The sequence below is a fragment of the Pantherophis guttatus genome, chromosome 1 (genome assembly GCF_059756535.1).
Source record: "Pantherophis guttatus breed Tessera chromosome 1, ASM5975653v1, whole genome shotgun sequence".
In the NCBI taxonomy this organism is placed as follows: Eukaryota; Metazoa; Chordata; class Lepidosauria; order Squamata; family Colubridae; genus Pantherophis; species Pantherophis guttatus.
In genome coordinates this window covers 114,344,812-114,368,695 of record NC_142063.1, presented here as the reverse complement: position 1 = coordinate 114,368,695, position 23,884 = coordinate 114,344,812, and the positions used below count along the sequence as shown (strand labels likewise).

Genomic DNA, 23,884 nt, shown 5'->3' with positions numbered 1-23,884 from the left:
CGATGAACTATTTTCATTCTGTGATCAGCAATAATCAGATAATAATAAGCCAAGTTGCTGATGGTAGCTTTAAGGGGAAAATCTCTCAATAGTAAAGACCCCCCCCCCCCGCCCTGGACTATTTAAGAAGACTTCAGAACCAGAAGCTGCAAGGAAAAGAGAGCAGAAGCTGATGTTATGTTTCTAAAAATACAGGTAAGAAATGAAAATATCTCCTATTCTGTAACCCACACTTCATAATCGAAGACTATATATGATAAAGTAATTGTATATGCTTTGGTTGTTCCTAAAGCAAATGTTTTATAAATGGAATAAGCCAGGCAGCCAATCTAATGCTGCTAATTTAGCAATAAAAATTAGTATTCTTGGCCTCTTAATGCCTGATCAAAATGTTCTGCTTACCTAATAAAAGAAGAGATACCTACAGTACATACCTATGAGACCAAATTTACCTTTTGACTCAGAAAGAGTAGTTGGTGAAGTATTTAATAAAGGATTACTACCTCTCAGCCATCATAAAGTACAGCACAATAGACTAATATACAGATGTTGGGGGTTTAATTATCTCTTGATGAATTTCTTAAGTTCAACTTTAATTTCCAAAGATGTCATTTTTATACATTTTTGTTCTTTCTTCTTTCAATAGACCACTGGACTTAAATGAAGAGTGAAAATCAAACTGTGAATCCAGAATTTCATTTCCAACCATTCACAACCATCCCAGAGATGAAATGGCTGATTTTCTGGACTTTTCTGATTCTCTACTTGCTCAGCCTACTTGGGAATGTGTCCATTGCTTTTATCATTTACACTGTAAGCTCTCTTCATATCCCAATGTATTTTTTCTTGGCTAACCTGGCATTTCTGGATATCGCCTACTCTTGTACCATTGCCCCCTTAACTTTGGCTAATCTTGCTTCAGTGAGAAAGATCTCCATTTCTTTGAGTGGATGTGGCATCCAGATGTTTTGGTTTACCGTACTGGGGGGTTCAGATTGCCTCCTGCTGGCTATCATGGCTTATAATTGATGCGTGGCAATTTGCCGCCCACTAAGCTATCCTCTCATTATGACCTGGAGAATGTGTGTGAGTCTTATAGTTGGGATAGTGGCCATGTGTCTGATCTATGCTTTACTGTGGGGTTTCCTCATACTGACTCTGACTTTCTGTGGCAATGATATGGCAATCAGAAATTTTTACTGTGACTATCCTGCTCTAATGAAAGCGGCATGTGGAGACACCCATGGCCAGCAACTTGGCCTTTATATTGCAAGTACTATTTTCTTGGCTGTCCCCTTCACACTAATCTGCATGTCCTATGTCTTAATCACAGTGGCCATCCTACGCATCCCTTCTTCCTTGGAACGTCATCGAGCTTTTTCTACTTCTTCCTGTTGCATGTAAATGCCTAACGTTGTCCACTGGCTGAGTAAGGGTTAACTACTCCCATCCACCCACCTAGACCCTCCTCTGACCCCTCCTTACCTCAGCTCCGCCTCCCAGGTATATAAGATGTGGTCCAGGTGATCCAGATGCACTTCCAGACGTATACCTGTAATAGAAACATCTGCTTAATAAAGAGATCTGATTCATTGCATTTCGTGTTGGAGTCATTGGGTAAGATCCTTGGAAACATTTCATAGATTGGTAGCAGAGGATGGTTTACCCACAACTCACAGAAATGGCAGAATCAGGAATCCAGTCCGAAGGGAGAACAGGATGTGCACCAGAGCCTATATGAAACAGATGGAGGAGCTGCAGGCCCTCGAAGGCACCACAGCAAAAATCGGCCCAAACGAGAGTAAGCAGGGAGATGACCCGAACTTACTGCTCTGGGACGAGGAACCAAGAGAGGAAACCTGCAGCAAAGAGAGAAAGGCACCACAGAGCAGAGACAACTTCCGATTGGCTATTCTGAAGATGTTGGAAGCGCCCACCAGCAAAGGGGAGCTCATTGCGGAACTCCAGGGCCTCCTGGAAAGCCATGGAGCAGCGATGGGCACCCAGGAACCAGAAAATGAAGTCGCCAGTCCGGCAAGGGAAAGGCTTTCCCAAGCTGAAGCTCCGGACTTGGAAGATTTCATTTCCGCGCCATGTTCCCGGTGGCCATCTTGGAATGGCCGACAACCAATGGGGAGCCTAGATTTGAAAGAAATGGCACGAACCTGCAGGGACCCCAACACGAGTGGAGAAGAACCCAAAAACCAAGCAGAGACAACACCGCAGGCCTACAAGGGCCCACCTACTGGGCCCGAAATGGAAAAAAATGATAGAGACTCGGCTCTGCATTCAAGCCTCCCGCGCCTGCAAAGAAATGCCCCGAGGCACCGCAAGGTCAAGGGGACATCTGGATGAACACCGGAACCCACGCAGCAACCCAGCCGATGACCCGAGAGACAACACGCCCAGAAAGTGACCACCAGAACCCGACCACCTGCAGGACCAATTGACCTCAGGATTCGCACTCGCCCCCCACTGCACCAACTTCATCGGACCCAGAAATAAGAAGAAAAAACAGCTACCTACCAGCCACACAACCCCCACCAGGCTTCTCTACTCTCCCGGAGACCACCCAGCATCGCCCAGTATCCACCGCCGCCGCTGCTGCCACCGCCGCTGCCGCACAGCCGAGCCCAGAGGATCCTCGACTTACGTCCGCCGCCGCCACACCGCCGAGCTCCAGAGGTCCTCGACCTGCGACCGCTTTGCCTCCTCACTTCTTCCCGTTCTTCGCCCGAGATGCAGGGACCCAGCCATGGCATCCGTCATCCAGGGAGGGCTACAGGCCCGCCAGGAGCGAGCCCAGCCTCCCACCGGCAGGCCTAGGCCTAGGCTTGAGAGCAACAGCAGAGAGCTCCTCACCCGACGATCTCCAGCGCGAAATGAGCTTCGCGCATGCCCAGTCACCACCTGCAGGAAGAGAGAGGAACATAGAGATAAGCACAAAGAGTATAGAGATAAATCCATACAGACTAGCAACAAGCATCCCTCCACCATATTGCAAATTCCCTCACCTACAAAACCACCATGGACAGCTCCAGACTGTGAGTAATTTACCATACAGCTCAATGATTTTGCCTGCTGACTTCCACAAGTTAAAATTAGATGGAACTAATTTCTTAGAGTGGAATCATCAGCTACAAATTATCTTTCTAAGAGAAAATATGTTATTTTTACTTAATGATCCAACCAGAAAACCCTGGATCTTTGATACAGATTGCCTGCACCACAGGGCCTATTACTTGCTAATGGCTAGCCTATCGCCCAGCATATACCCTAGCCTTGGCCGCTACCAGACTGTGGCTGAGATATTGCAAAAATATTTAATCTATTCTATAGTAAGAGTGCAGCCACAACCACCAAGATATCTAGGGAGTTCTACTCAGCTAGGCACAAGGCTGGAACTCCCATGGGGGAACACATCCTTAAACTAAATGCCACCAGGGCAGAACTCATACAAAGGGGGGAGACTATCTCAGAAGATAGCATGAAGAGCATAATCATAAATTCCCTGGACTCTAGCTGGGAAAACTTTATATTACAACTAGATAGCCTCAACATAGAGCATCTCTCCCTAGAAAAACTTACCAACAGGCTGATAGCAGAGGATAGCCTAAGAAGGGACCGCTCCACGAGCCGCAGAAAGAGTAGACCAATAAAAAGGGTAGAGTTTCAAACCAGGGATCACAACACCCCAGAATGCTTCATCTGCAGCTCCAGAAACCATTATAAGAGGGACTGCCCCAGAAACCAAAGGGATAGAGACTACAATCACCACAGGGAAAGGCAAGGCCGGAAGTCAGGGTACCCAGATAGGCACTCATCAGACAGAAGGTTCAGGCGCAGGGACTCACCCAATCCCAGAGACAGGAGGGGACATAGAGACAGCTCCAGGGACAGCCAAACAGGTTCACTGTATGGCCTTGGAGACCACCAACCCACACGCATGCAGCCAAGGAAAGGGAACACATGGCTCATCGATTCAGGAGCCACCAACCACACCACCAACAACAGAGACATATTAACATCATTCACACCAAAGAAATACCACATTAAGGTAGCCAATCAGGACAAGGTACTGGTAACGGGAGAAGGGAACACACACATAGATGGGATAGGGAAAATAGAGAGGGTATTGCTCATACCTGAGATACCCCACAATATACTGGCAACTCTCAAGCTCAGCAAAGACATAGGCATTGAGACAACCTTTAAGGGAGGGAAAGCGTACATGACAAAAGGAAATAAGGACATAGGCAAAATCATCATCAAAGGGGGGCTCACATACTTACAACCCCAAGATTATCCAGACGCAAACGCACAACTAGAAGATAGGGAAGGCAAAACAGGTACCCTCGGGAAGACAAAAGGGGACAGGGCCAAGCACACCACTGAGGACAAACATATTCCCGACACAGCACACAAGGGGAGGCCATCCATTGGCAAACCCATCCACGATGAATGTGCCCACCTACTTCATAGGAAGTTGGGCCATGCCAGTTTCCCAATTGTACAAAAAATGACTGAATGTACAAACGGTTTGCAAGTAAAGAATTGTGACAATTACCTAGAGTGTTCCATGTGCAAATGCTTTAAACTAAAAACAAAACCTAGACCAAAAAAGGCCTCTTGCACCACCAATTCAACCTTTCAGTTAGTCCACATGGACTTGGTAGGCCCCATGAAACCCTCGATTAAGTACAAAAAGAGGTTTTTTCTAACTATAGTTGATGACTTCAGTCGTTACGGGTTCGTGTACATGATCAATCACAAAAATGAGGTGTTTCAAAAGTTCAAAGAATTTTACAGAAGGGTAGAAACACAACACAACATCAAAATAAAACAAATTATGACAGATAGAGGGTCAGAGTTCCTATCAAGGGACTTCTCCAATTGGATAAAGAAACACGGGATATTACACTTTACTTCGGCGCCTTTTTCTGCATTCCAGAATGGAGTGTCAGAACGCAGGAACAGCGTATTACAAACAATGGTAAGATGCGTATTAGAAGACGCAGGGCTGGGGCAATACTTCTGGGCAGAGGCACTCACATACTCAAACTACACCCTGAACAGGCTATGGTCAAGTGTGGTGAACAAAACTCCCTATGAGATTATGTACAATAGGAAACCCTAAATAGCTCACCTACACGTATTTGGGGTCACTGCGGACGTACATATACCAAAGCAGTTAAGACGAAAGGGGGACAAGGTATCAAGGAGACTAAGATTTATGGGATACGAGTCCGGGACAAAAGGATACAGGTTTATTGATAAGGACAATAGATTTATCGTATCTAGAATGGCAGTGTTCCATGAAAACACAAACTGGTCAAAAATACATCTCAACGAAGTGCTATTAAGGCAGGAAACCTCAGACAATGTAAGGGCCACGAGTAGACTAGACACAGCTGAAATCGAGGCACACAAGAAACACAAATCCAAACACCAAGGGGTAGACACCAAGGGATGGAAAGAGGACCACCCTGTCATAAAGGTAGATGCACTCACAGAGAAGGAAGCCAAATATATGCATGACACAGAGACACTACCCAACAGGCCCGTCAGACACAACAGGAACAAAATGCCAAAAAAGTTTGAAGATTACATACTCTCAGTACACACGAACACCACGACACCCAACTCTTTTTTTTTTAAACAAACTTTATTCGTATTTAAAAAAAGGACATTTAAAACAATTATAAGAAAAACTGAACAAGTTTTTCTTAATCAAACACACAAATTACAAGTACATATACTATACATATATAGTGCTCAACTTCATCTATCAACTACTTTCTAATGTTATATATACATATATATATATACGCACAGTGACTTATTTCCTTCTATATCTCTCTGACAGTGCAGTTGTTTATTTGCATTAATTTCTCCTAACTTTCATCTCTAAGCATTCCTTCTCTCTGACTTATCCACTGGTACCAGCTATTCCATATTTTAAAGTATTTTGAATCTTCCTTATCCTGTAATTTTAGGGTTAATTTATCCATCTCTGCACATACATAGATTTTCTGTATTACTTCCTGATCAGTTGGCAAACGGTCTATTTTCCAGAGTTGTGCCAACGCTAATCTTGCCGCTGTTATAATGTGGAGTATTACGTATTTTATGTCCTTCCTAATATTCTTATTGATCATGCCGAGTAAAAAGACTTCAGGTGTTAATTCAATTTCGTGATTTGTTATCTCTAATATCCATGTTTTTATTTTGTTCCAATATTTTTTGATTTTTGGGCAAAGCCACCAAGCATGGTAAAAAGTTCCCTGCGCTTTTTTACATTTCCAGCAAGCCGGGTTCACATTTGGATACATTTTTGCTAACCTTGCGGGTGGCAGATACCATCGGTACCACATTTTATAATGATTTTCTTTGTATGATACCGATTTTGTCATTCTATAGTTATCTTCCCATGCTCTTTCCCAATCTTCTAATTGTATATTATGCCCTATGTTCCTCGCCCAGGCTATCATCTGCCCTTTGACCAACTCTTCTGCCAAATCGAATTCGAGTAAATATTTGTATATTTTTGAAATTAATTTCCCTTCTTTTGATTCTAATAGTTTGTCTAATCGATTTTGTTTTAAATCTATTCCTTCTTCCTCTTGGTCTTTTCTGTATCTTACTTTTATTTGCGAGTAGGGCCACCAGTCTATTCCTATTCCTTGTTCTTTGAGCTCTTCCCTAGTTTTCAATTTCCCCTGAACATCTACTATTTCTCTGTATCTTAGAATCTTTTGTTTTGATAATATGTTGGGGTGAGTTATTGCTTCTATAGTCGATAGCCAGCCGGGAATTTTCATGTAGTGTTTTTGTTTAATTTGTATCCATGTGTTAATTAAAGATCTCCTAATTATATGGTTATTAAAATGTTTATATATTTTATTTCCTGAACTCCATATAAAGGCGTGCCATCCCTTCATTAAATCATGCCCTTCTAAATTTAGCAATCTTTGATTATCTAAGGTTATCCAATCTTTAATCCATAATAAACTGGCAGCCTTGTAATATTTATCCCATGCCGGGAGTCCAAATCCACCTCTACTTTTATCATCTTGTAGTATATTCAATTTTATTCTTGATTTCTTCCCTTCCCACACGAATTTTTTAGTTATTTTATCCAAATTATCAAAGAATTTCTTATCTAATTTTATTGGAATTGTTTGGAATAAATAAAGGAGTCTTGGCAGTATGTTTGATTTTATTGCTGCTATTTTCCCCAGTAAAGACAATTTTAGTTTCCCCCATTTTTCTAAATCTTCCTTTATTTTCTGGACTAAAGTATCATAATTGTCTTCTTTTATTGTTGTCGTTTTGGCCGTCAAATTTATCCCTAGGTATTTAACTTTTTTAACTGCCTGCATCCCGGACCACGACACCCAACTCTTATGAGGACATTCTTAGGTTGCCACGAGAAGAAAGGATTAGGTGGGAGGAGGCCATGGACAAGGAAATGAACAGCCTGAGAGAGCTAAATGTGTATACCCCACCCAAGGTACCAGACAACAAGGTACCCATTGGGACAAAGTGGGTTTTTAAAATAAAGGAGCTCGAGGACAATAAGACCCTGTACAAGGCTAGGTTAGTAGCACAGGGGTTTGCGCAAAAGTACCCGGAGGACTACACCGACACATATTCACCCACGGTCAGGGCCGAGAGTGTAAAGAGCGCCCTGGTGATAGCAACAATTCTAGGACTAGAAATCTACCAATTTGACATGCACACAGCATATCTCCATGCGAAGCTAGACAAAGAGATCTTCGTCAGGGCACCCCCCGGAAGAAATACACAGGAAGGGGATACCTGGTTGTTAAACAAGAGTCTGTATGGGCTGAAACAATCCGGTAAGAGGTGGTATGAGTGCCTAGCAAAAATCCTCAGGGACATGGGGTTCACAGCCACCTCCGCTGACCTATGCTTCTTCACAAAAGGGGAGGGCATATCCATCGAATACGTGCTTGTTTATGTGGATGATATTTTGTACTGTGGCCAACATAAACAAAAATGTGATGAGTTCGCTGACAAGTTGGGGAAGCATTTTGCACTAAAAACTCTGGGAAAGGTAAACAAATACTTGGGTGTCCAGATCGACAGAACGCAGAAAGGGTTCAGGGTCTCCCAAAAGGAGAAAATATTAGAACTATTACACAAATGCAACATGAGGGATCCCAAGCCTTGTGAAACACCCATGCAAATTGACTTTTTAAAACACATGAACGAAGAAGGTGAGACATTTAAGGACAATACCCTCTATAGGTCTGTTGTTGGGTCCCTCCTATATATAGCCAACTGGACTAGGCCAGACATCCTCCTGGCAGTCAACCTCTTGTCTAGACACGTGAGTGATCCAAAAACGTACCACTGGGAAGGTGTAAAACGCATGCTCAGATATCTAAAATATAGCGTGGATGCTTACCTAAACCTAGAGCCAGCGAACTTCAAAAGGCCCATATTAACCTGCTATGCCGACGCTGACTGGGCAGGCAATACAAAAAGCAGGAAAAGCACATCTGGCTATGTATTCCTCATCAACGGCTGCCCAGTGCATTGGTACACCGGGAAACAAAACCTGGTGGCCACATCTACGGCCGAAGCAGAATACATCTGTCTCTCCAAGGCAGGCAACAACCTGACATGGTTTGACGACCTTCTCTCCAACATCTGGACTGAACCAATCTACCCCATAATGATACATGAGGACAACAAGGCAGCCATAGATATATCCATGGCAGACGCAGTGGGCCAAAGATCTAGACATATAGACATTAAGCACAAGCACGTCAGACAGCTAACGAACATTGGTTTTATCAAGGCCATACACTGCAAAACTGCCAAGCAAATCACTGACATCCTGACCAAACCTTTGCAGAATAAACAGCACACCTACCTAACTTCAAGACTAGGTGTACACACACAAAATATGCACACAGGTCCAACTGTTAGGCATTTAGAGGGGGATTTGTTGCATGTAAATGCCTAACGTTGTCCACTGGCTGAGTAAGGGTTAACTACTCCCATCCACCCACCTAAACCCTCCTCTGATCCCTCCTTGCCTCAGCTCCGCCTCCCAGGTTTATAAGATGTGGTCCAGGTGATCCAGATGCACTTCCAGATGTATACCTGTAATAGAAACATCTGCTTAATAAAGAGATCTGATTCATTGCATTTCGTGTTGGAGTCATTGGGTAAGATCCTTGGAAACAGTTCCTCCCATATAATGGTTGTCTTAATGCAGTATAGCTGTAGTGGTTTAATATTTCTGTTCCCTGGTTCCTGGTTCTCAGCGGAGCAAGTTCGAGTGGTATCTGTCTTCTACACTTTCGTCACCCCTGTGTTAAATCCCCTGATTTACAGCATGAGGAACAAAGAGTTAAAAGAGGCAATGAACAGGTCCTTCAGAAGAATAATGCTGCCTGAGAAGAAATCAGACAATTTTGTCAATAAGGGAGAAAAGAAGCACCAACTATAATAACAAAATGGTGGTATCAAGAAGACAAGAAATTGTTGGATGTTTAGACTATCAGCATGCTTTAAACTTCTCTGTGTTATCATAATCTCTGCAGAGCCCAATATCTGAAATTCTTTCCAACTCCATTATTTATTGACAGTAGACATAGAAGATGCCCATGCTCTATAGAATATACCATAATAATGGGCATATGTGTGTGTGCTGCACGCACACAAACTTTCTCCCAAAAGCTTCTATCCCAGAGCAGTAACTATATTGAATTCTACTGTATAGTGCAACACTAATGCAATATCAGGGTTTTTTTTTATTTAATTGGTATAGAATGTGAAGGATTTGTGTTTCTGTTTTATTTTGTAGACTGAAGATGGCATTTAATTTTGTTGTACTAGGTGCAATGACAATAAAGTATTCTTCTTCTTCAATTGGGGTGCATACATGTTGCCTCTGAGTATATGTACATATCTGTATGAGAGAGAAGATATGGGTGCATATATCTTTCTTCTCTAGGCTTCTACTCTCTCCTTTTACGTCTGTGTGCTTGCATGTGTATACCTCTATACATCCTTTACTTTAGGTCTTATGAACAAGAGGGAGGAGGCCTCTCCCCCCTTTTCTCTTTTCTTTCTTCTTTCTTTCTTTCTTTTTTCTTTCTTCCTTCCTTCCTTCCTTTTTTTCCCTTTCTCTCTCTCTCTCTCTCTTTGTCTTTCTGACTTCACTCAGCCCCAGCAGTTTGTTCTTGTTCTTTACCTTTTTCAGAGAGGTTTTTTTTCTACTGGTGGAAGGAGAGGTAAAGTTCTCTTATGTAATTTCTTCCCAACATTTCATCACATAAATAAAATATATTTTGTCTACTGTGTATGTTGCATAATTGTGTTACCTGCCACTTCCCTAGACCTAAAACATGGATATTCTGGTTTGTGAGGCAAGCAAACATTATTCTGCTAGGATACCCTTCTTGGGAACCACTTCCATGCATAACGTTTGTGCAGCTCCCAAATCAGCCCCATGCTCATGTGATTCCACCATTGTGGACACTTCTGTTTTCAGCATTTGAGCCCATTTATTGCCTATCTCACCTGAGGTGCATCTGGCATCTTGCAGCTGCTTTTCCATTCCAAGTGTGGTGCTCTGGGAATCTTGGGAGCAGCTAATGCTTCTTTGTTGGCAGGATTTTCTTTCTCCTGGATTCTTAGATCCACTCAATTCCATTTGAACATTCTCATGCCTATTATTATTTTCTTTTTCCCATTTTGCCTGGACACTAACATTGATAGCATTTCTTTAAATTCCGCTCTTTGATCTATCACTCTCACACAAATGTCTCATGGTGATCACAACTGTATGAAGTATTCCAAGTGTAGCCTCACTAATGCGGTATAAAATGACATTATCACTTTTCATGATCTTGATGTTATCCCTCAGTTCATGCAGCCTAAGACTGCATTGGCCTTTTTGGCAGCGGCAGCACACTGCTGGCTCTAACTTAAGTGGTCATCTTAAAGTCATCTCAAAGTCACCAAGCTTGAGAAACCCTGATTTAATCTGATTTAATGAATAATTTTGCACTGTTACAGCCATAGAGCTGGTCAGGCAGGGCCCAATATTTAAGCAAAGCGGAAGGACTGTTAGGCTTCTTACTGAGGAAACCAGAAGTCTTGCAGGTAGAGACTTAAGGACACAGCTTTCTAATAAACATGTTTATTGCAAGTTCTAAGGAAGCCAATAAAAAGAAATCCAGAAATATACAAATATTCAAAAGAAATATACAAGGCGCAGTTACAATAGTAGGGTAATTATATTTATGTGTAACATTTATATAGCTGCCTGTCTTGTAGTGAACTCTGGGCAGACTGCAATCAATAAATTTCATGTGCCTTTTATTCCAGCCCATGAGGCACAACAGGTGGCCTTATTGTCTTGAATGGAGGAAGCCTTACATAAGAGACTTCCTTATTTTAACAAGTCTCCGAGGCATGTGATAATGAAAGAAACTCCCCACGAAGGAAAAAAAAAAGTATAACTACTTAAAAACTTTCCTAATTGTGTCATCCTTCAACCCAAGAGATTCTTAGTTAACTACTTCTGCAAATTATATAAAAGGTTGTTCAAATAATCATCATTATTTGGAAAGCTTGGATTTAAAGATACGTATTGCCAAATTTGGAACTAATTTCAAGGTTATATTTCATCTTTAAATGCAACATTATGTAAAACAACATTCATTACATTAATTCCAGTTGGAATTAGAATTTGCAAGAACTTATTGCTTTGTTGTTATTTAGAACAAAGAGGAGTAAGGTAATCCATTTGAAATGTTTTCACTGAAAACTTTCCACATAAGATTCTCCATACAGTATTTTGTGTCAATGTTGAAACCAACATCACTCTGGCTGATCAGAAATTGAATTTAAAAAGTTAGGTCCACATATGGTTTATAACTAGGTTGTGAAAAAGGACTAAAAATGAGCTGTCAGTTTCCTTGCTGAGAAACTATGTAGAACTAATTAATATTTATACTCCCCTGTTATTCATAAATGAACCCAACCTATTTGCATTGTCATACTTTTATAGGTTTTGTCTTGGTACAACATTTTATTGTGGGGTTGCCTGAACTCATCCACAAAATTTAGTAAGGACAACTTGTTCTTTTGATTAGTGCTTTGAGCGTTTGGAGTTACAGTTCATGAAAACATTTTGGAAAATCAATAAACACATGCTGCATTGTTGCACATGATTGTTATGAAAGCTGAAATGGAATAAAGATCCAACTTGGAAGTTCTTTAATAGGCAATTTATTATACAAAGGGGACTCTCTTGTCAGAGATACATTATAATTCATCCAACATGACTAATCTATAATGTATGGCATTGAAAAATCTTCACATAAAGTGTGATAAGAATTTTGTGTGTAAAAACAAAACTATTTTGTTTTGCAATAATCAGATAATAATATGCCAAGTTGCAAATGGTAGCTTTAAAGGGAAAATCCCTCACTAGTAAAGACATCCCCCCAAAAGGACTATTTAAGAAGACTTCAGAACCAGAAGCTGCAAAGGAAAGAAATCAGAAGCTGATGTTATGTTTCTAAAAATACAGGTAAGAAATGAAAATATCTCCTATTCTGTAACCCACACTTTTATACATTTTTGTCATTTTCATACATTTTTGTTCTTTCTCATTTTAAGAGACCACAGTACTTAAATGAAGAGTGAAAATCAAACTGTGAATCCAGAATTTCATTTCCAACCATTCACAACCATCCCAGAGATGAAATGGCTGATTTTCGGGATTTTTCTGATTCTCTACTTGCTCAGCCTACTAGGGAATGTGTCCGTTGCTTTCATCATTTACACTGTAAGTTCTCTCCATACCCCAATGTATTTTTTCTTGGCTAACCTGGCATTTCTGGAGATCGCCTACTCTTGTACCATTGCCCCCTTAACTTTGGCTAATCTTGCTTCAGTGAGAAAGATCTCCATTTCTTTGAGTGGATGTGGCACCCAGATGTTTTGGTTTACCGTACTGGGGGGCTCAGATTGCGTCCTGCTGGCCATCATGGCTTATGATAGATGTGTGGCGATTTGCCGCCCACTAAGCTATCCCCTCATTATGACCTGGAGAATGTGTGTGAGTTTTGTAGTTGGAACATGGGCCATGAGCGGGTTCCTTAGTTTCCAATTGTGTCTCCTCATACTGACTCTGACTTTCTGTGGCAATGATATGGCAATCAGAAATTTTTTCTGTGATTTTCCTGCTCTAATGAAACTGGCATGTGGAAACACCCTTGGCCAGCAACAGAGTCTTTTTATTACAAGTGCTATTTTCTTGACTGTCCCCTTCACACTAATCTGCATGTCTTATGTCTTCATCACAATGGCCGTCCTACGCATCCCTTCTTCCTTGGGGCGTCAACGAGCTTTTTCTACTTGTTCCTCCCATATAATGGTTGTCCTTATGCAGTATAGCTGTAGTAGTTTAATATACCTGTGCCCTGCTTCCTGCTTGTCAGCCACTCAAGTTCGGGTGGTGTCTGTTGTCTACACTTTCATCACACCTGTTTTAAACCCTCTGATTTACAGCATGAGGAGCAAAGAGTTAAAAGAGGCAATGAGCAGGTCCTTGAGAAGAATAATTCTGCGTCAGAAGAAATGAGACACTTTTGTCAATAAGGGAGAAAAGACGCACTAACTATAATAACAATATGGTGGGATCAAGAAGACAAGAAATTGATGGATGGGTAGATTATCCGCATGCTTAAAAATTCTCTGTATTATCATAATCTCTGAGGAGCCCAATATCTGAAGTTCTTTCCAACTCCTTTTTTTATTAGCAGTAGACATAGAAGATGCCCATGCTGTACGGAATGTACAGTAATAATGTGCACATGTGTGTATGCTGCACGCACACAAACTTTCTCCCCAAAACCAATCAGGGTGCATGCATGTTGCCTCTGAGTGTATGTTCATATCTGTATGAGAGAGAAAACATGGGTGAATATATATTACTTTTCTGTGCTTCTACTCCCTCTTTCTTTATGTCTGGGTACTTGGATGTTTATACATCTATACTGCATATCCTTCACTTTGGGTCTTATAAACAAGAGGGAGGGGGCCTAGAATGGAGAAATCAGCAACATTCTGATCTGCTGACCAATTGTTTCTTCCATTGGGATGCTGTGGATAATGGTTTCAGGACTTTTTTCTCTCTACAGCTAAATAAAGATTTGAATTCAACCCCCCCTTTTTTTTTCCTTTCCTTTTCTTTTTTACTGACTTCACTCCACCGCACCAAATTTGGTCTTGTTCTTTTCCTTTTTCAGAGAGTTTTTCTGCTGGTGGTAGGAGAGATAAAGTTATGTACTTAGTCTCTCTTTTGTAACTTCTTCCCAACATTTCATCACATAAATAAAATGTCTTTTGTCTATTGTGTATGTTGTATAATTGCATTACCTGCCACTTCCCTAGACCTAAAACATGGATATTCTTGTGTCTGAGTCAAGCAAACATTACTCTGCTAGGATACCCTTCTTGGGAACCACCTCCATGTATAGCGTTTGTGCAGCTGCCAAATCAGCCCCATGCTCATGTGATTCCACCACTGTCACTTCTGTTTTCCGCATTTGAGCCCATTTATTGCCCATCTCAGGGATGCGGTGGCTCAATGGCTAAGATGCTGAGCTTGTCAGTCGAAAGGTAGCAATTCAATGGTTTGAATGCCTAGTGCCGCATAATGGAATAAGCTCCCGTTATTTGTCCCAGCTTCTGCCAACCTAGCAGTTCGAAAGCATGTAAAATTGCAAGTAGAAAAATAGGGACCACCTTTGGTGGGAAGTATCAGTGTTCCATGTGCCTTTGGCATTTAGTCATGCCGGCCACACGATCACGGAGACGTCTTCGGACAGTGCTGGCTCTTCGGCTTTGAAACAGAGATGAGCACCACCCCCTAGCGTCGGGAACGCCTAGCACATATGTGTGAGGGGAACCTTTACCTTATTGCCCATCTCAGCTGAGGTGCATCTGGCATCTTGCAGCTAGTCTTCCATTCCAAGTGTGGTGCTCTTGGAATCTTGGGAGCAGCTAATGCTTCTTTGTTGGCACAATTTTCTTTCTCCTGAACTTTTTAATCCACCTCTTCCCTGCAGAGGGTAAATTCCCACAGCTTCACACTCTGATTTCACAGTTATTTTAAACTGATCAGGGAGATTGAATTGTGGTGGCTTTGCAGTTCCCCTTGTCCTTCCCTTAACCCATCTGGTCTTCTTTCATAAGTTTGTTTCCTGATTCAGTCCATATTTGTTCATTTTATATGATTAAACCTCCTCAATATACTTCTTTTGTATGGGTCAGTCACTATTGTAGTCAATCCACATTCATTCAGCACCCTAGTATTCATCATTGTCTCAGTTTACATATTTAACGCATCCACTTCCCCCTGTAGTCAACCTACAAGGAAATATGGCTACCCTTTTTTGAAATGCATAGGTGGAAAGTTTATGCATGGATTCATAACTATGGTATGTTTTTTGGGAGTAGCGGTTGTTTTGTTTTACCTTTTTGCTTCAGAGCTCTGAGTGGGTATTTCCCCCCTTATGTTTGGTATTCAGTTAATAAAAGGAAAAATAATTTAAAACTCCTTGTCTTTCTTGAACCAGGAAATGGTTCAAGGGCAAAAGCCAGATGTTTCTATAGATCTTATACAGCATACTGAGCAGGGCAATGTCATGGCGCCGGTGGAGCCTGAGTCTGAGGAGGAGGATGAGATGGAGCTAGAACTGATGGAGGACTGACCAGAGGAGCAGGACAAGGCAGTCCTGGGTCCCTCGGGCCTGGGATGGGTCACTAGTGAGGGAGACGGGGCACAGGAGGAGCAGGTGAGGGGGAGGACAGGGCAGGCAGCGGAGTAGAGGAGCGACGGAGCTCCAGTAATGAGCAATTACCTTCTCTTTCTATCCTTAAGCAAGGAGAATGGAGAAGAGGTGGGATCAGTGCGGAGCAACCTGACGATTCGGGAGGATGGTGCCCCGCCCCTCTTCACAAGGCTCACCTGGGGAATGAGATTTAAAGAGATGCTGTTGGGAGGAGCCTTTATCTGGAACAAATGTTGCTTTTTCCAGAGTCACGTGCTGTTACCAATGTCTGGATACTTTGCTGTGCTTGTCTTGTTTGCCGTGCTGGCCTGCTCTGATTATGGGCGAGGTTACAGTGACACAGTTATACTCCAGGTGGGGCTGCAGTCCCAGTGAAGTCTTCATGTGACAAGGATTCTGTGCAACCAAATTCCCTGAATTGTAGCTGCTTTAAGAACTGTGCAGCTCCTCTGGACTAATAGCAGCCAGGAACTATTGAGATTTGTGTTTAGAGCTTTGCTTCTGGACTTACAGTAAACAGTTGGTCTTTTGAGGAAAAGTTGGAACAATAAAGGGGAGTTAAGTGTTCTGGGTGAGTTATTTCAGTGCCCAGCCCCAGGTCATCACACTTTGTTCCCAACCTCACAAACCAACTTGTTTTCCCTTGTGTGCTTGGAGAAAATGGAGCAGCTTCACGCAGACAACACACATTTATCTCAGCAAGTTGCCCTCCTCCCTGTGCAGCTTGCATAGCTGCAAGCTGCTCAGCCACAAATTCCCTGTAGCTGTTCCAGACAAGTTCAATGACTTGCTGGTTTAATTTCTGGCTTTTTTTGGGCAGTGCCAGCTGTACATGAGCCTCTGGTCCTAGGATTTCCCCATTGAGCAGGACAAGGTGGGGTTTTTGATTAGCCTTGCTGGGCAATTCCCCTATTAATCCAGCTCAACTGGCTGTTTGACAAGTATGCTGAATTTTGCCATCAGCTAAGGCCCAGACAAGACTAGCTAAGGCCCAGACAGTGAACCAGCATTTGAGAGAGTTGCAGCAGGGATGAGGACTGCTCACAGATTATATTAATGAATTTCAGGTGGCCAGCTAGGACCTTCAACAGAACAAGGCTGCTCTAGTGGATCAGTTCCAGGAAGGCCTCTCCTCAGAAATGCTGGATGAGCTGACGCACACAGATTGCCCCCCACACTTCAGGATCTCATACACTTATGCCTATGCATTGATGTGTGGCTCCAGCAGCAACGACAGACAGAGGCCTTGCCTACACACACCAAGACAGCACTGGCACTGCCACCGCCACTGGAAAAGCCTGTGTAGTTGGGGGCTGCCTGACCATGCCTGACCCAGGCCAAGAAAGACCAATGGTGCTGCAAAGGTCTTTGTTTGCATTGAGGCGGGCAGGGTCATATAGTGGCCATGTAATCCACAAAGGTGACCAAACTGATGGTGGGATTGGTGGCAGGAAATGGGCAGGGTCCAGCCTAGACAGCTCTGTAGGCCAGGCTCCCTTGGATGTGGACTGTCCCCAGCCTCCACGATCAACTGCTTCTCAGCATCTCATTCTCACAGTACTTGTGTCCTTGCTGGGTTGGTTCAAGTCAGGGTAGACTCGGGGGCCATGGCAACTTTATGGAGTCAGACTTTTTTTTTAAATTTGATTTATATGCCGCCCTTCTCCAGAAACTCAGGGCGGCTTACAATGCATTAAGCAATACTTCATACTTTTGTATATTTATACAAAATCAGGTTATTGCCCCCACAAACTGGGTCCTCAATTTACCTACCTTAGAAAGGATGGAAGGCTGAATCAACTTTGAGCCTGGTGAGATTCGAACTTACAATAATTGCAGACAGCTGGTGTTAATCACAATGCTATCAGTCTGCAGAGCCACCAGGCCATGCATTGGGCCATTCCTCAGCAGCCAGTAATTCAACGGTCGGTCACTGTGGTTGGGATCAGTGGTTGTGTTGATGAGACCCCTTCACATGTGTATCAGGGTTCATGTGGAGGAGTTGGTATTTTACATGGCTGCGGTGCCACCCTTCCCATTAGTGCTTGGGTTGGAGTGGTTGCAGGCCCATGATCTGCAGGCCATTTGGCCATCTGGAGTGGTGCAGTTCACCAACCTGAAGTGTGCTGCTCTGTCTGCATACTTGCTCAGGGGGTGTGATGGAGAGGCCAGACCTGGACTTACCAGCAGAGTTGATGGATTACGCTGATGTGTTCGGGGAGAAGGAGGCAGATCAGTTGCCTGCGCACTGACCCTATGACTGCCCAATTGAGCTCATGCCTGATGCTAAGCTGCCAGTTGGCCGGATTTATTCACTCTTGGAATCAGAGTTGGCAGCCTTTCTGTTATCCTCCCATCATCCCAAAACCAATGGGAACATAGAGAGAGTGAACACCATCTTGGAGCAGTACCTCAGGTGCTTCAGCAATCAACAAGACAATTGGGCAGAGGCTTGCTGTTAGGGGATTTCACCTATGGTAACTCTTAGCATGCATCCATCTGAATGTCCTCATTTTTTTGCAAGCTACAGGCTCCACCAATGGCTCTTCCCATTGGCCCCATCAAATTCCCCAGTACTGGCAGTGGACAAGTTTCTCCAGGAGCTGCGTGCTGTACGCCAAGTCATGAGAAACCAATTGGAGTGAGCAAAGGAGAATTAAAAGAGATTTGCAGACCACCAAGAGAGTCTACCACTAGCTGTGGGCAATTGATTTGACTCTCTACATGGCACCTGCTGACAGCTCGCCTTCTAAGAAACTTGACCATCGCTACCTGGGACCATTCCTGGTTGAAGCAGTGATCAATCCAGTGGCATTTCAGCTGACTCTGCAACATACCATGTGGCTCCACCCGGTGTTTCATCGGTCATTGCTGGTACCTGTGGCAGCCAATAGTCCGCATCATCCAGAGCCTCCACCAGCTAGATCAATAGCTCCTCAAGGAGTGGTGGAGTACTAGGTGCAGGGCCTGGTTTCAGTATGGCATGGAAGGGTTAGGGTCCAGAGAACTTCACTTGATGGATGCCTCCAATGTCCATGCCCCTCGTCTTGTTTGGGAGTTTCATACCCGGTTCCTGCAATGCCCTCATCTGCTTGGTCCTGGGAGGGGGCCCTGCAGGGGAGGGATAGTATCATGGCCACATCAGAGTCTGAGTCTGAGTCTGAGGATGAGATGGAGCTAGGGCCAATGGAGGAACAACCAGAGGAGCAAGACAAGATGAGGTTCCTCAGACCTGGGAAGGGTTGCCAGCGAGGGAGAGGGGGCACAGGAGGACCAGGTGAGGGGGGAGAATAGGGCACACAGTGGAACAGAGGAGCTCTGGAATTCCGGTGACAAGTAATTACCTGCCCCCTCTGATCCTTGAGCACGGAGAATGTAGAGGAAACAGGATCAGTGCAGAGCAACCTGACAACTTGGGAGGAGGGCCCCTCTTCACAAGGCTCACCTGGGGAATGAGATTTAAGGAGACACTGTTGGGGGGGGGGGCGTTTGTCGGTAAGAAGTGTTGCTTTTTCCAGTCTCATATGCTGTTACCAATGTCTGGATACTTTGCTGTGCTTGTCTTGTTTGCCGTGCTGGCCTGCTCTGGTTAATGGTAAAACTTTTGGGGAAAAGTTGGAACAATAAAAGGGAGTTAAGCCTTCATTCTGGCTGTGTTGTTTCCGGTGCCCAGCCCCAAGTCATCACAGGCAATTTGAGCATGCACACACTCTAACAGCAGGTGTAAAACTAAAAAGGAAGGAAGGAAGGAAGGAAGGAAGGAAGGAAGGAAGGAAGGAAGGAAGGAAGGAGGAAGGAATCACAACTGATAAGGAAATAGGACAGCCCCAAAAGTGAGAGGCAGATTTTCTTCAGGGTGTGAAAACATTACAGACACATTTCTAGAAAGGGGTCACAGAAGCTTCAATATGCACATTCAACGGAGGCCCTAAGTCAGGGGTGTCAATCTCAATTTCACTGAGGATTGGATCCTCCTGTGCGTAAACACACCTGCCGGGATGATGTTAGCTGGGCCTGTGCACGTGTGCGACTGCCGCCTCCTGTGCACATGCATGCCCACGAGGATGGCCTGGGCTGGGCTGAGCCAAACTGATGTGGGCTGGCCCCTTACCATTTCCAGGATGCCCGTGCAGGCTGGATCGAACCACATCATGGGCCACATCTGGCCCACGGGCCTTCAGTATGACACCCCTGCCCCTAGTTTTATTCTAATAAGCAGACCCTGCATTTAGAACCAGAAGAGATAAGGAGATATAGCACCATATATCCTTGAGCCTGATCTCCTTTAAAGGCCTGACCTCGGCAGCAAATTAATCACTAACAGGCCCAAATAAAAATTCCATCTTTAAAAAGTTGTAGCTTGAACATCCGAGAAGGATATCCATAAACTTTAATAAACATATAGTAATACTAGACTTATACAGGTAAATAAACACATTAATATACGATAAGATCAAACATCTTCATTTCTATCTTCCACCAAATCATACTGTGCAATGTACATGGAAAGTGAAAACGACGACAGACTGACCTATTTCTACTTTCATCCCTTTTCAACCATCCCAGAGGTGCGTTTGTTGATTTTTGTTTTTTTCCTAGCTTTGTTCCTGCTCAGTCTTTGGGTGAATTCTGCTGTTTTACTCAGTGTGCACAATGAACATTCCCTCCACACACCCATGTATTTTTTCTTGTCAAGCTTGGCCATGCTGGAAATGGTCTATTCTTTTGTCCTTGCTCCCCTTACCCTGGCCAACCTCGTCTGTGCAAAGAAACCCTCCATGTCCTTGGCCGGGTGTGGCACCCAGATGTTTTTTTTTATCTTCTTGGGAAGCAGTGACTGTGTCTTGCTATCTGTCATGGCTTATGACCGCTATGTGGCCATCTGCCACCCCCTGCACTATTCAACCATTATGAGCTGGAAGGTGTGCACTGCCCTTGTAGCTGGGACCTTCACCATGCGCTGCTTGTTTGGCAAGCAGATCACTATCTTGATATTATGCCTCCCATTCTGTGGCAACCATGAGATCAATCACTTTTTCTGTGACTTCCCGGCTGTCTTAAAGCTAGCCTGTGGGGATACCCATGCTCATGAAACCATATTCATCCTCATTTGTGCCATTGTCCTGACTATTCCATTTCTCTTAGTCTCGATCTCTTACATCTTCATTCTGATGGCCATCTTGCGAATTAGCACCACTTCCGGTCGACAAAGGGCTTTCTCTACTTGTTCCTCTCACTTGATGGTTGTCATTATGCAGTACAGCTATGGTGGCTTAGTATACCTGCGGCCTGGCTCCAGTTACTCAGCAGAGGAAAATCAGGTGGTATCTATATTCTATACCTTTGGCACTCCTGTGTTAAACCCTCTGATGTACACCATGCAGAACAGGGAGTTAAAAGATGCAGTGACCAAAATCCTGAGAAAGAATCTGTCGTGCAAATGAAGGGTGTAGTAATCCCAACTAGCACCACCGTGTGGTAGAAACACGATGCAAGATATCGCAAAACAACACAGTGTATGGGACTGAAAGATTTATTCAAGGTTTATACAGATAATACTTCCACTGATTCCTCACAGGCATTCAAACTTATTGATCAAAATGGAATTTTAATTTCTTCAAGGAGCAGAAGAAATGTTGCTTATTGAGACTGATGGGTCTTCTGTGGAGCTTGTTTTATATGTAGAAGTCAACATTTTATTTACAGGTGGCAGTTGGATAAGCATGCCAAAATGTTACTGCTTGCAGTAGATATTAACTGTCTTTTCTCATCTTGTTATCAAATTCTGAAGAAAATTTTAAAATGGGTAGGAGACCAAAAATATATGTTTGAAAAGCAGCTGTCTAAAAACTGAACAAATAATAGGGCCTACTGAGATTCAGTATGTAGATTTGTTAACTGTAAAAAAGAAAATTAAAAAGTTCAATCACTGCTAAAATTAATGTTTTTAACTATATGTATTATGTTGTTTTTTTAATGAGATTTAGTACCAGTGTATAATTTTAAGCACTATATCCTTGTATTTTGGCCTTTTCCTAAAGTTAACCACTGTTTGAAAACTTCATTTACCTTTGCTTTTTACAGAATGATAAACCTTCCTGAATGGAGCTGGAGAAAATTTAAACCAGGAAGCTTCGAAAGCAATCTATCAGTTGATTCACTTCAAAAATCAGTATTAAAGATAGTGACAGTAGGTCTCCCTTTTATTAGTACATTTGAATCTCAACTTTTAACTCCTTCTCAGTTGTTTGCACTAAGTAAGCACTGCCCTTTTTTCTGTTCCTAAGCAAAGACAGCATCCCTTAACCATAGCTGCCTCTGGGTCTACCAGAGACTGCTTCCTGAAGCAGCTGAACCTGACTATCAAGCAAGGTGAACAAACTAGTTATTGTCTAATCCAGTGTTTCTCAGTCTTGGCTACTTTTAAGAGGTGGGGGCATCAACTCCCAGAATTCCCCAGCCAGCATGGGGAATTCTGGGGGCTGAAATCCCCACTTTTTAGAACATAGAATCATAAAGATGGAAGGGACCTCAGAGGTTTCATAGTCCAGGAGACCTTACACCAGCAATTCTCCAAACCAGCTTTGCGGACAACCAAGGGGAGGGGGGAAGGAGAGAGAATGGTTACATGTGAGCGGTAGGCAAATGCGCACGCAGCTTCATTTGCATAAGCAGCAAGCACATGAGCAAGCCGCTTGCACAAATGGAGCTTTGCGTGTGCCCTCGCCTGCTACTCGTGCAAGTGGAGCTGTGTAGTGGGCCATGGCCTGGGGGTTGGGGATCCCTGCCTTACACCATCCCAGTCAAATGGTTGTTCAGTCTATTTTTGAAAACCTCCAGTGATGGAGCACCCACAACCCCAGGAGGAAAGCAGTTCCACTGATCGTTCTCAGTGTCAGAAAATTTATCTTTAATTCTAGGTTTAATTTAATAAGCTCCTGACATTATTTATTGTCCTGTCTTCTGCTTTGCAGAAAAAGTCAATTCCCTCTTCTCTGTGATAGCCCATCAAATATTGGAAGACAGTTATCACATCCCCCCAATCCTTCTCTTCAATAGGCTAGACATTCCTAGCTTCCTCAACCATTCATCATACAATTTAGACCTCCAGACCTTTTTATCATCTTTGTTGCTCTTCTCTGTACACATATGTCTCAGTGCCTTTTTCGTATGATGTGATCAGAACTGTATGAAGTATTCCAAGTGTGGCCTCATTAATGTGGTATAAAGTGGCATTATCACTTCTCCTGATCTTGATGTTATCCATCTGTTCATGCAGCCCAAGACTGCACTGGTTTTTTGGCAGCGGCAACACATTGCTGGCTCAAACTTAAGTGGTCATCTTAAAGTCATCTCAAAGTCACCAAGCTTGAGAAACACTGATTTAATCTGTTGAATAATTTTGCACTGTTACAGCTATAGAGCTGGATATGTATTTTCAGGATTTTCTAGCCCGTCTATCAAATAACTGGAGTAATGTTTGGTTTTAGGCATACTAATTCAGAAGACGGTCAGGCAAGGCCCAATCATTAAACAAAGTGAAAGGACTGTTAGGCTTCTTACCAAGGAAACTAGAAGTCTTGCAGGTAGAGATTTAAGGACACAGCTTTCTAATAAACATGTTTATTGCAAGTTCTAAGGAAGCCATTAAAAAGAAATCCAGCCAGGATCATGTAATATACAAGGCCCTACTATACCCTACTATATAATAGTAGGGTAATTTTATTTATGTGTAACATTTGTATAGCTGCCCATCTTGTATTGAACTCTGGGTGGATTGCAATCAAATATTTCATGTGCCTTTTACTCCTGCCCATGAGGCACAACAGGTGGCCTTATTGTCTTGAATGGGAGGAGTCTTATTCTTGTAATGGTCTCAGGCTGTTTGCTTTTTGTAGAGCTGGCCCTCACTTTGTGTTCTGAAGGACTCTCTTGAGATCTCCTTCAGGCACCCAATAACTACTACCTGCCTTGAGGATAGATAGCATTTGCTGCTCTGCCTTGAATCACAAAAGGCACAACTACCCACT

General features: G+C 43.2%; 2 protein-coding genes and 1 pseudogene across 2 annotated transcripts; all 3 read left to right on the top strand.

The window, feature by feature from the left end:
* Positions 1 to 660: 660 nt before the first annotated feature.
* On the top strand, positions 661 to 9,487 carry LOC117667190 (olfactory receptor 10V1-like; annotated as a pseudogene).
* Positions 9,488 to 12,688: 3,201 nt separating this feature from the next.
* Positions 12,689 to 13,639, top strand: LOC117667229 (olfactory receptor 10V1-like). The gene has a single exon (XM_034420437.2). The coding sequence runs from the start codon at positions 12,689 to 12,691 to the stop codon at positions 13,637 to 13,639; it is 951 nt and encodes a 316-aa protein (XP_034276328.2).
* A 6,717-nt stretch (positions 13,640 to 20,356) lies between these two features.
* Positions 20,357 to 21,298, top strand: LOC117667189 (olfactory receptor 10V1-like). The gene has a single exon (XM_087891545.1). It carries the CDS (start codon positions 20,357 to 20,359, stop codon positions 21,296 to 21,298), a length of 942 nt encoding a protein of 313 aa, XP_087747671.1.
* Positions 21,299 to 23,884: the final 2,586 nt, after the last annotated feature.

Excerpts from the sequence above, each read along its gene's own strand:
- LOC117667229 (XM_034420437.2), top strand. The coding sequence starts at position 12,689 with ATGAAGAGTGAAAATCAAACTGTGAATCCAGAATTTCATTTCCAACCA.
- LOC117667189 (XM_087891545.1), top strand. The coding sequence starts at position 20,357 with ATGGAAAGTGAAAACGACGACAGACTGACCTATTTCTACTTTCATCCC.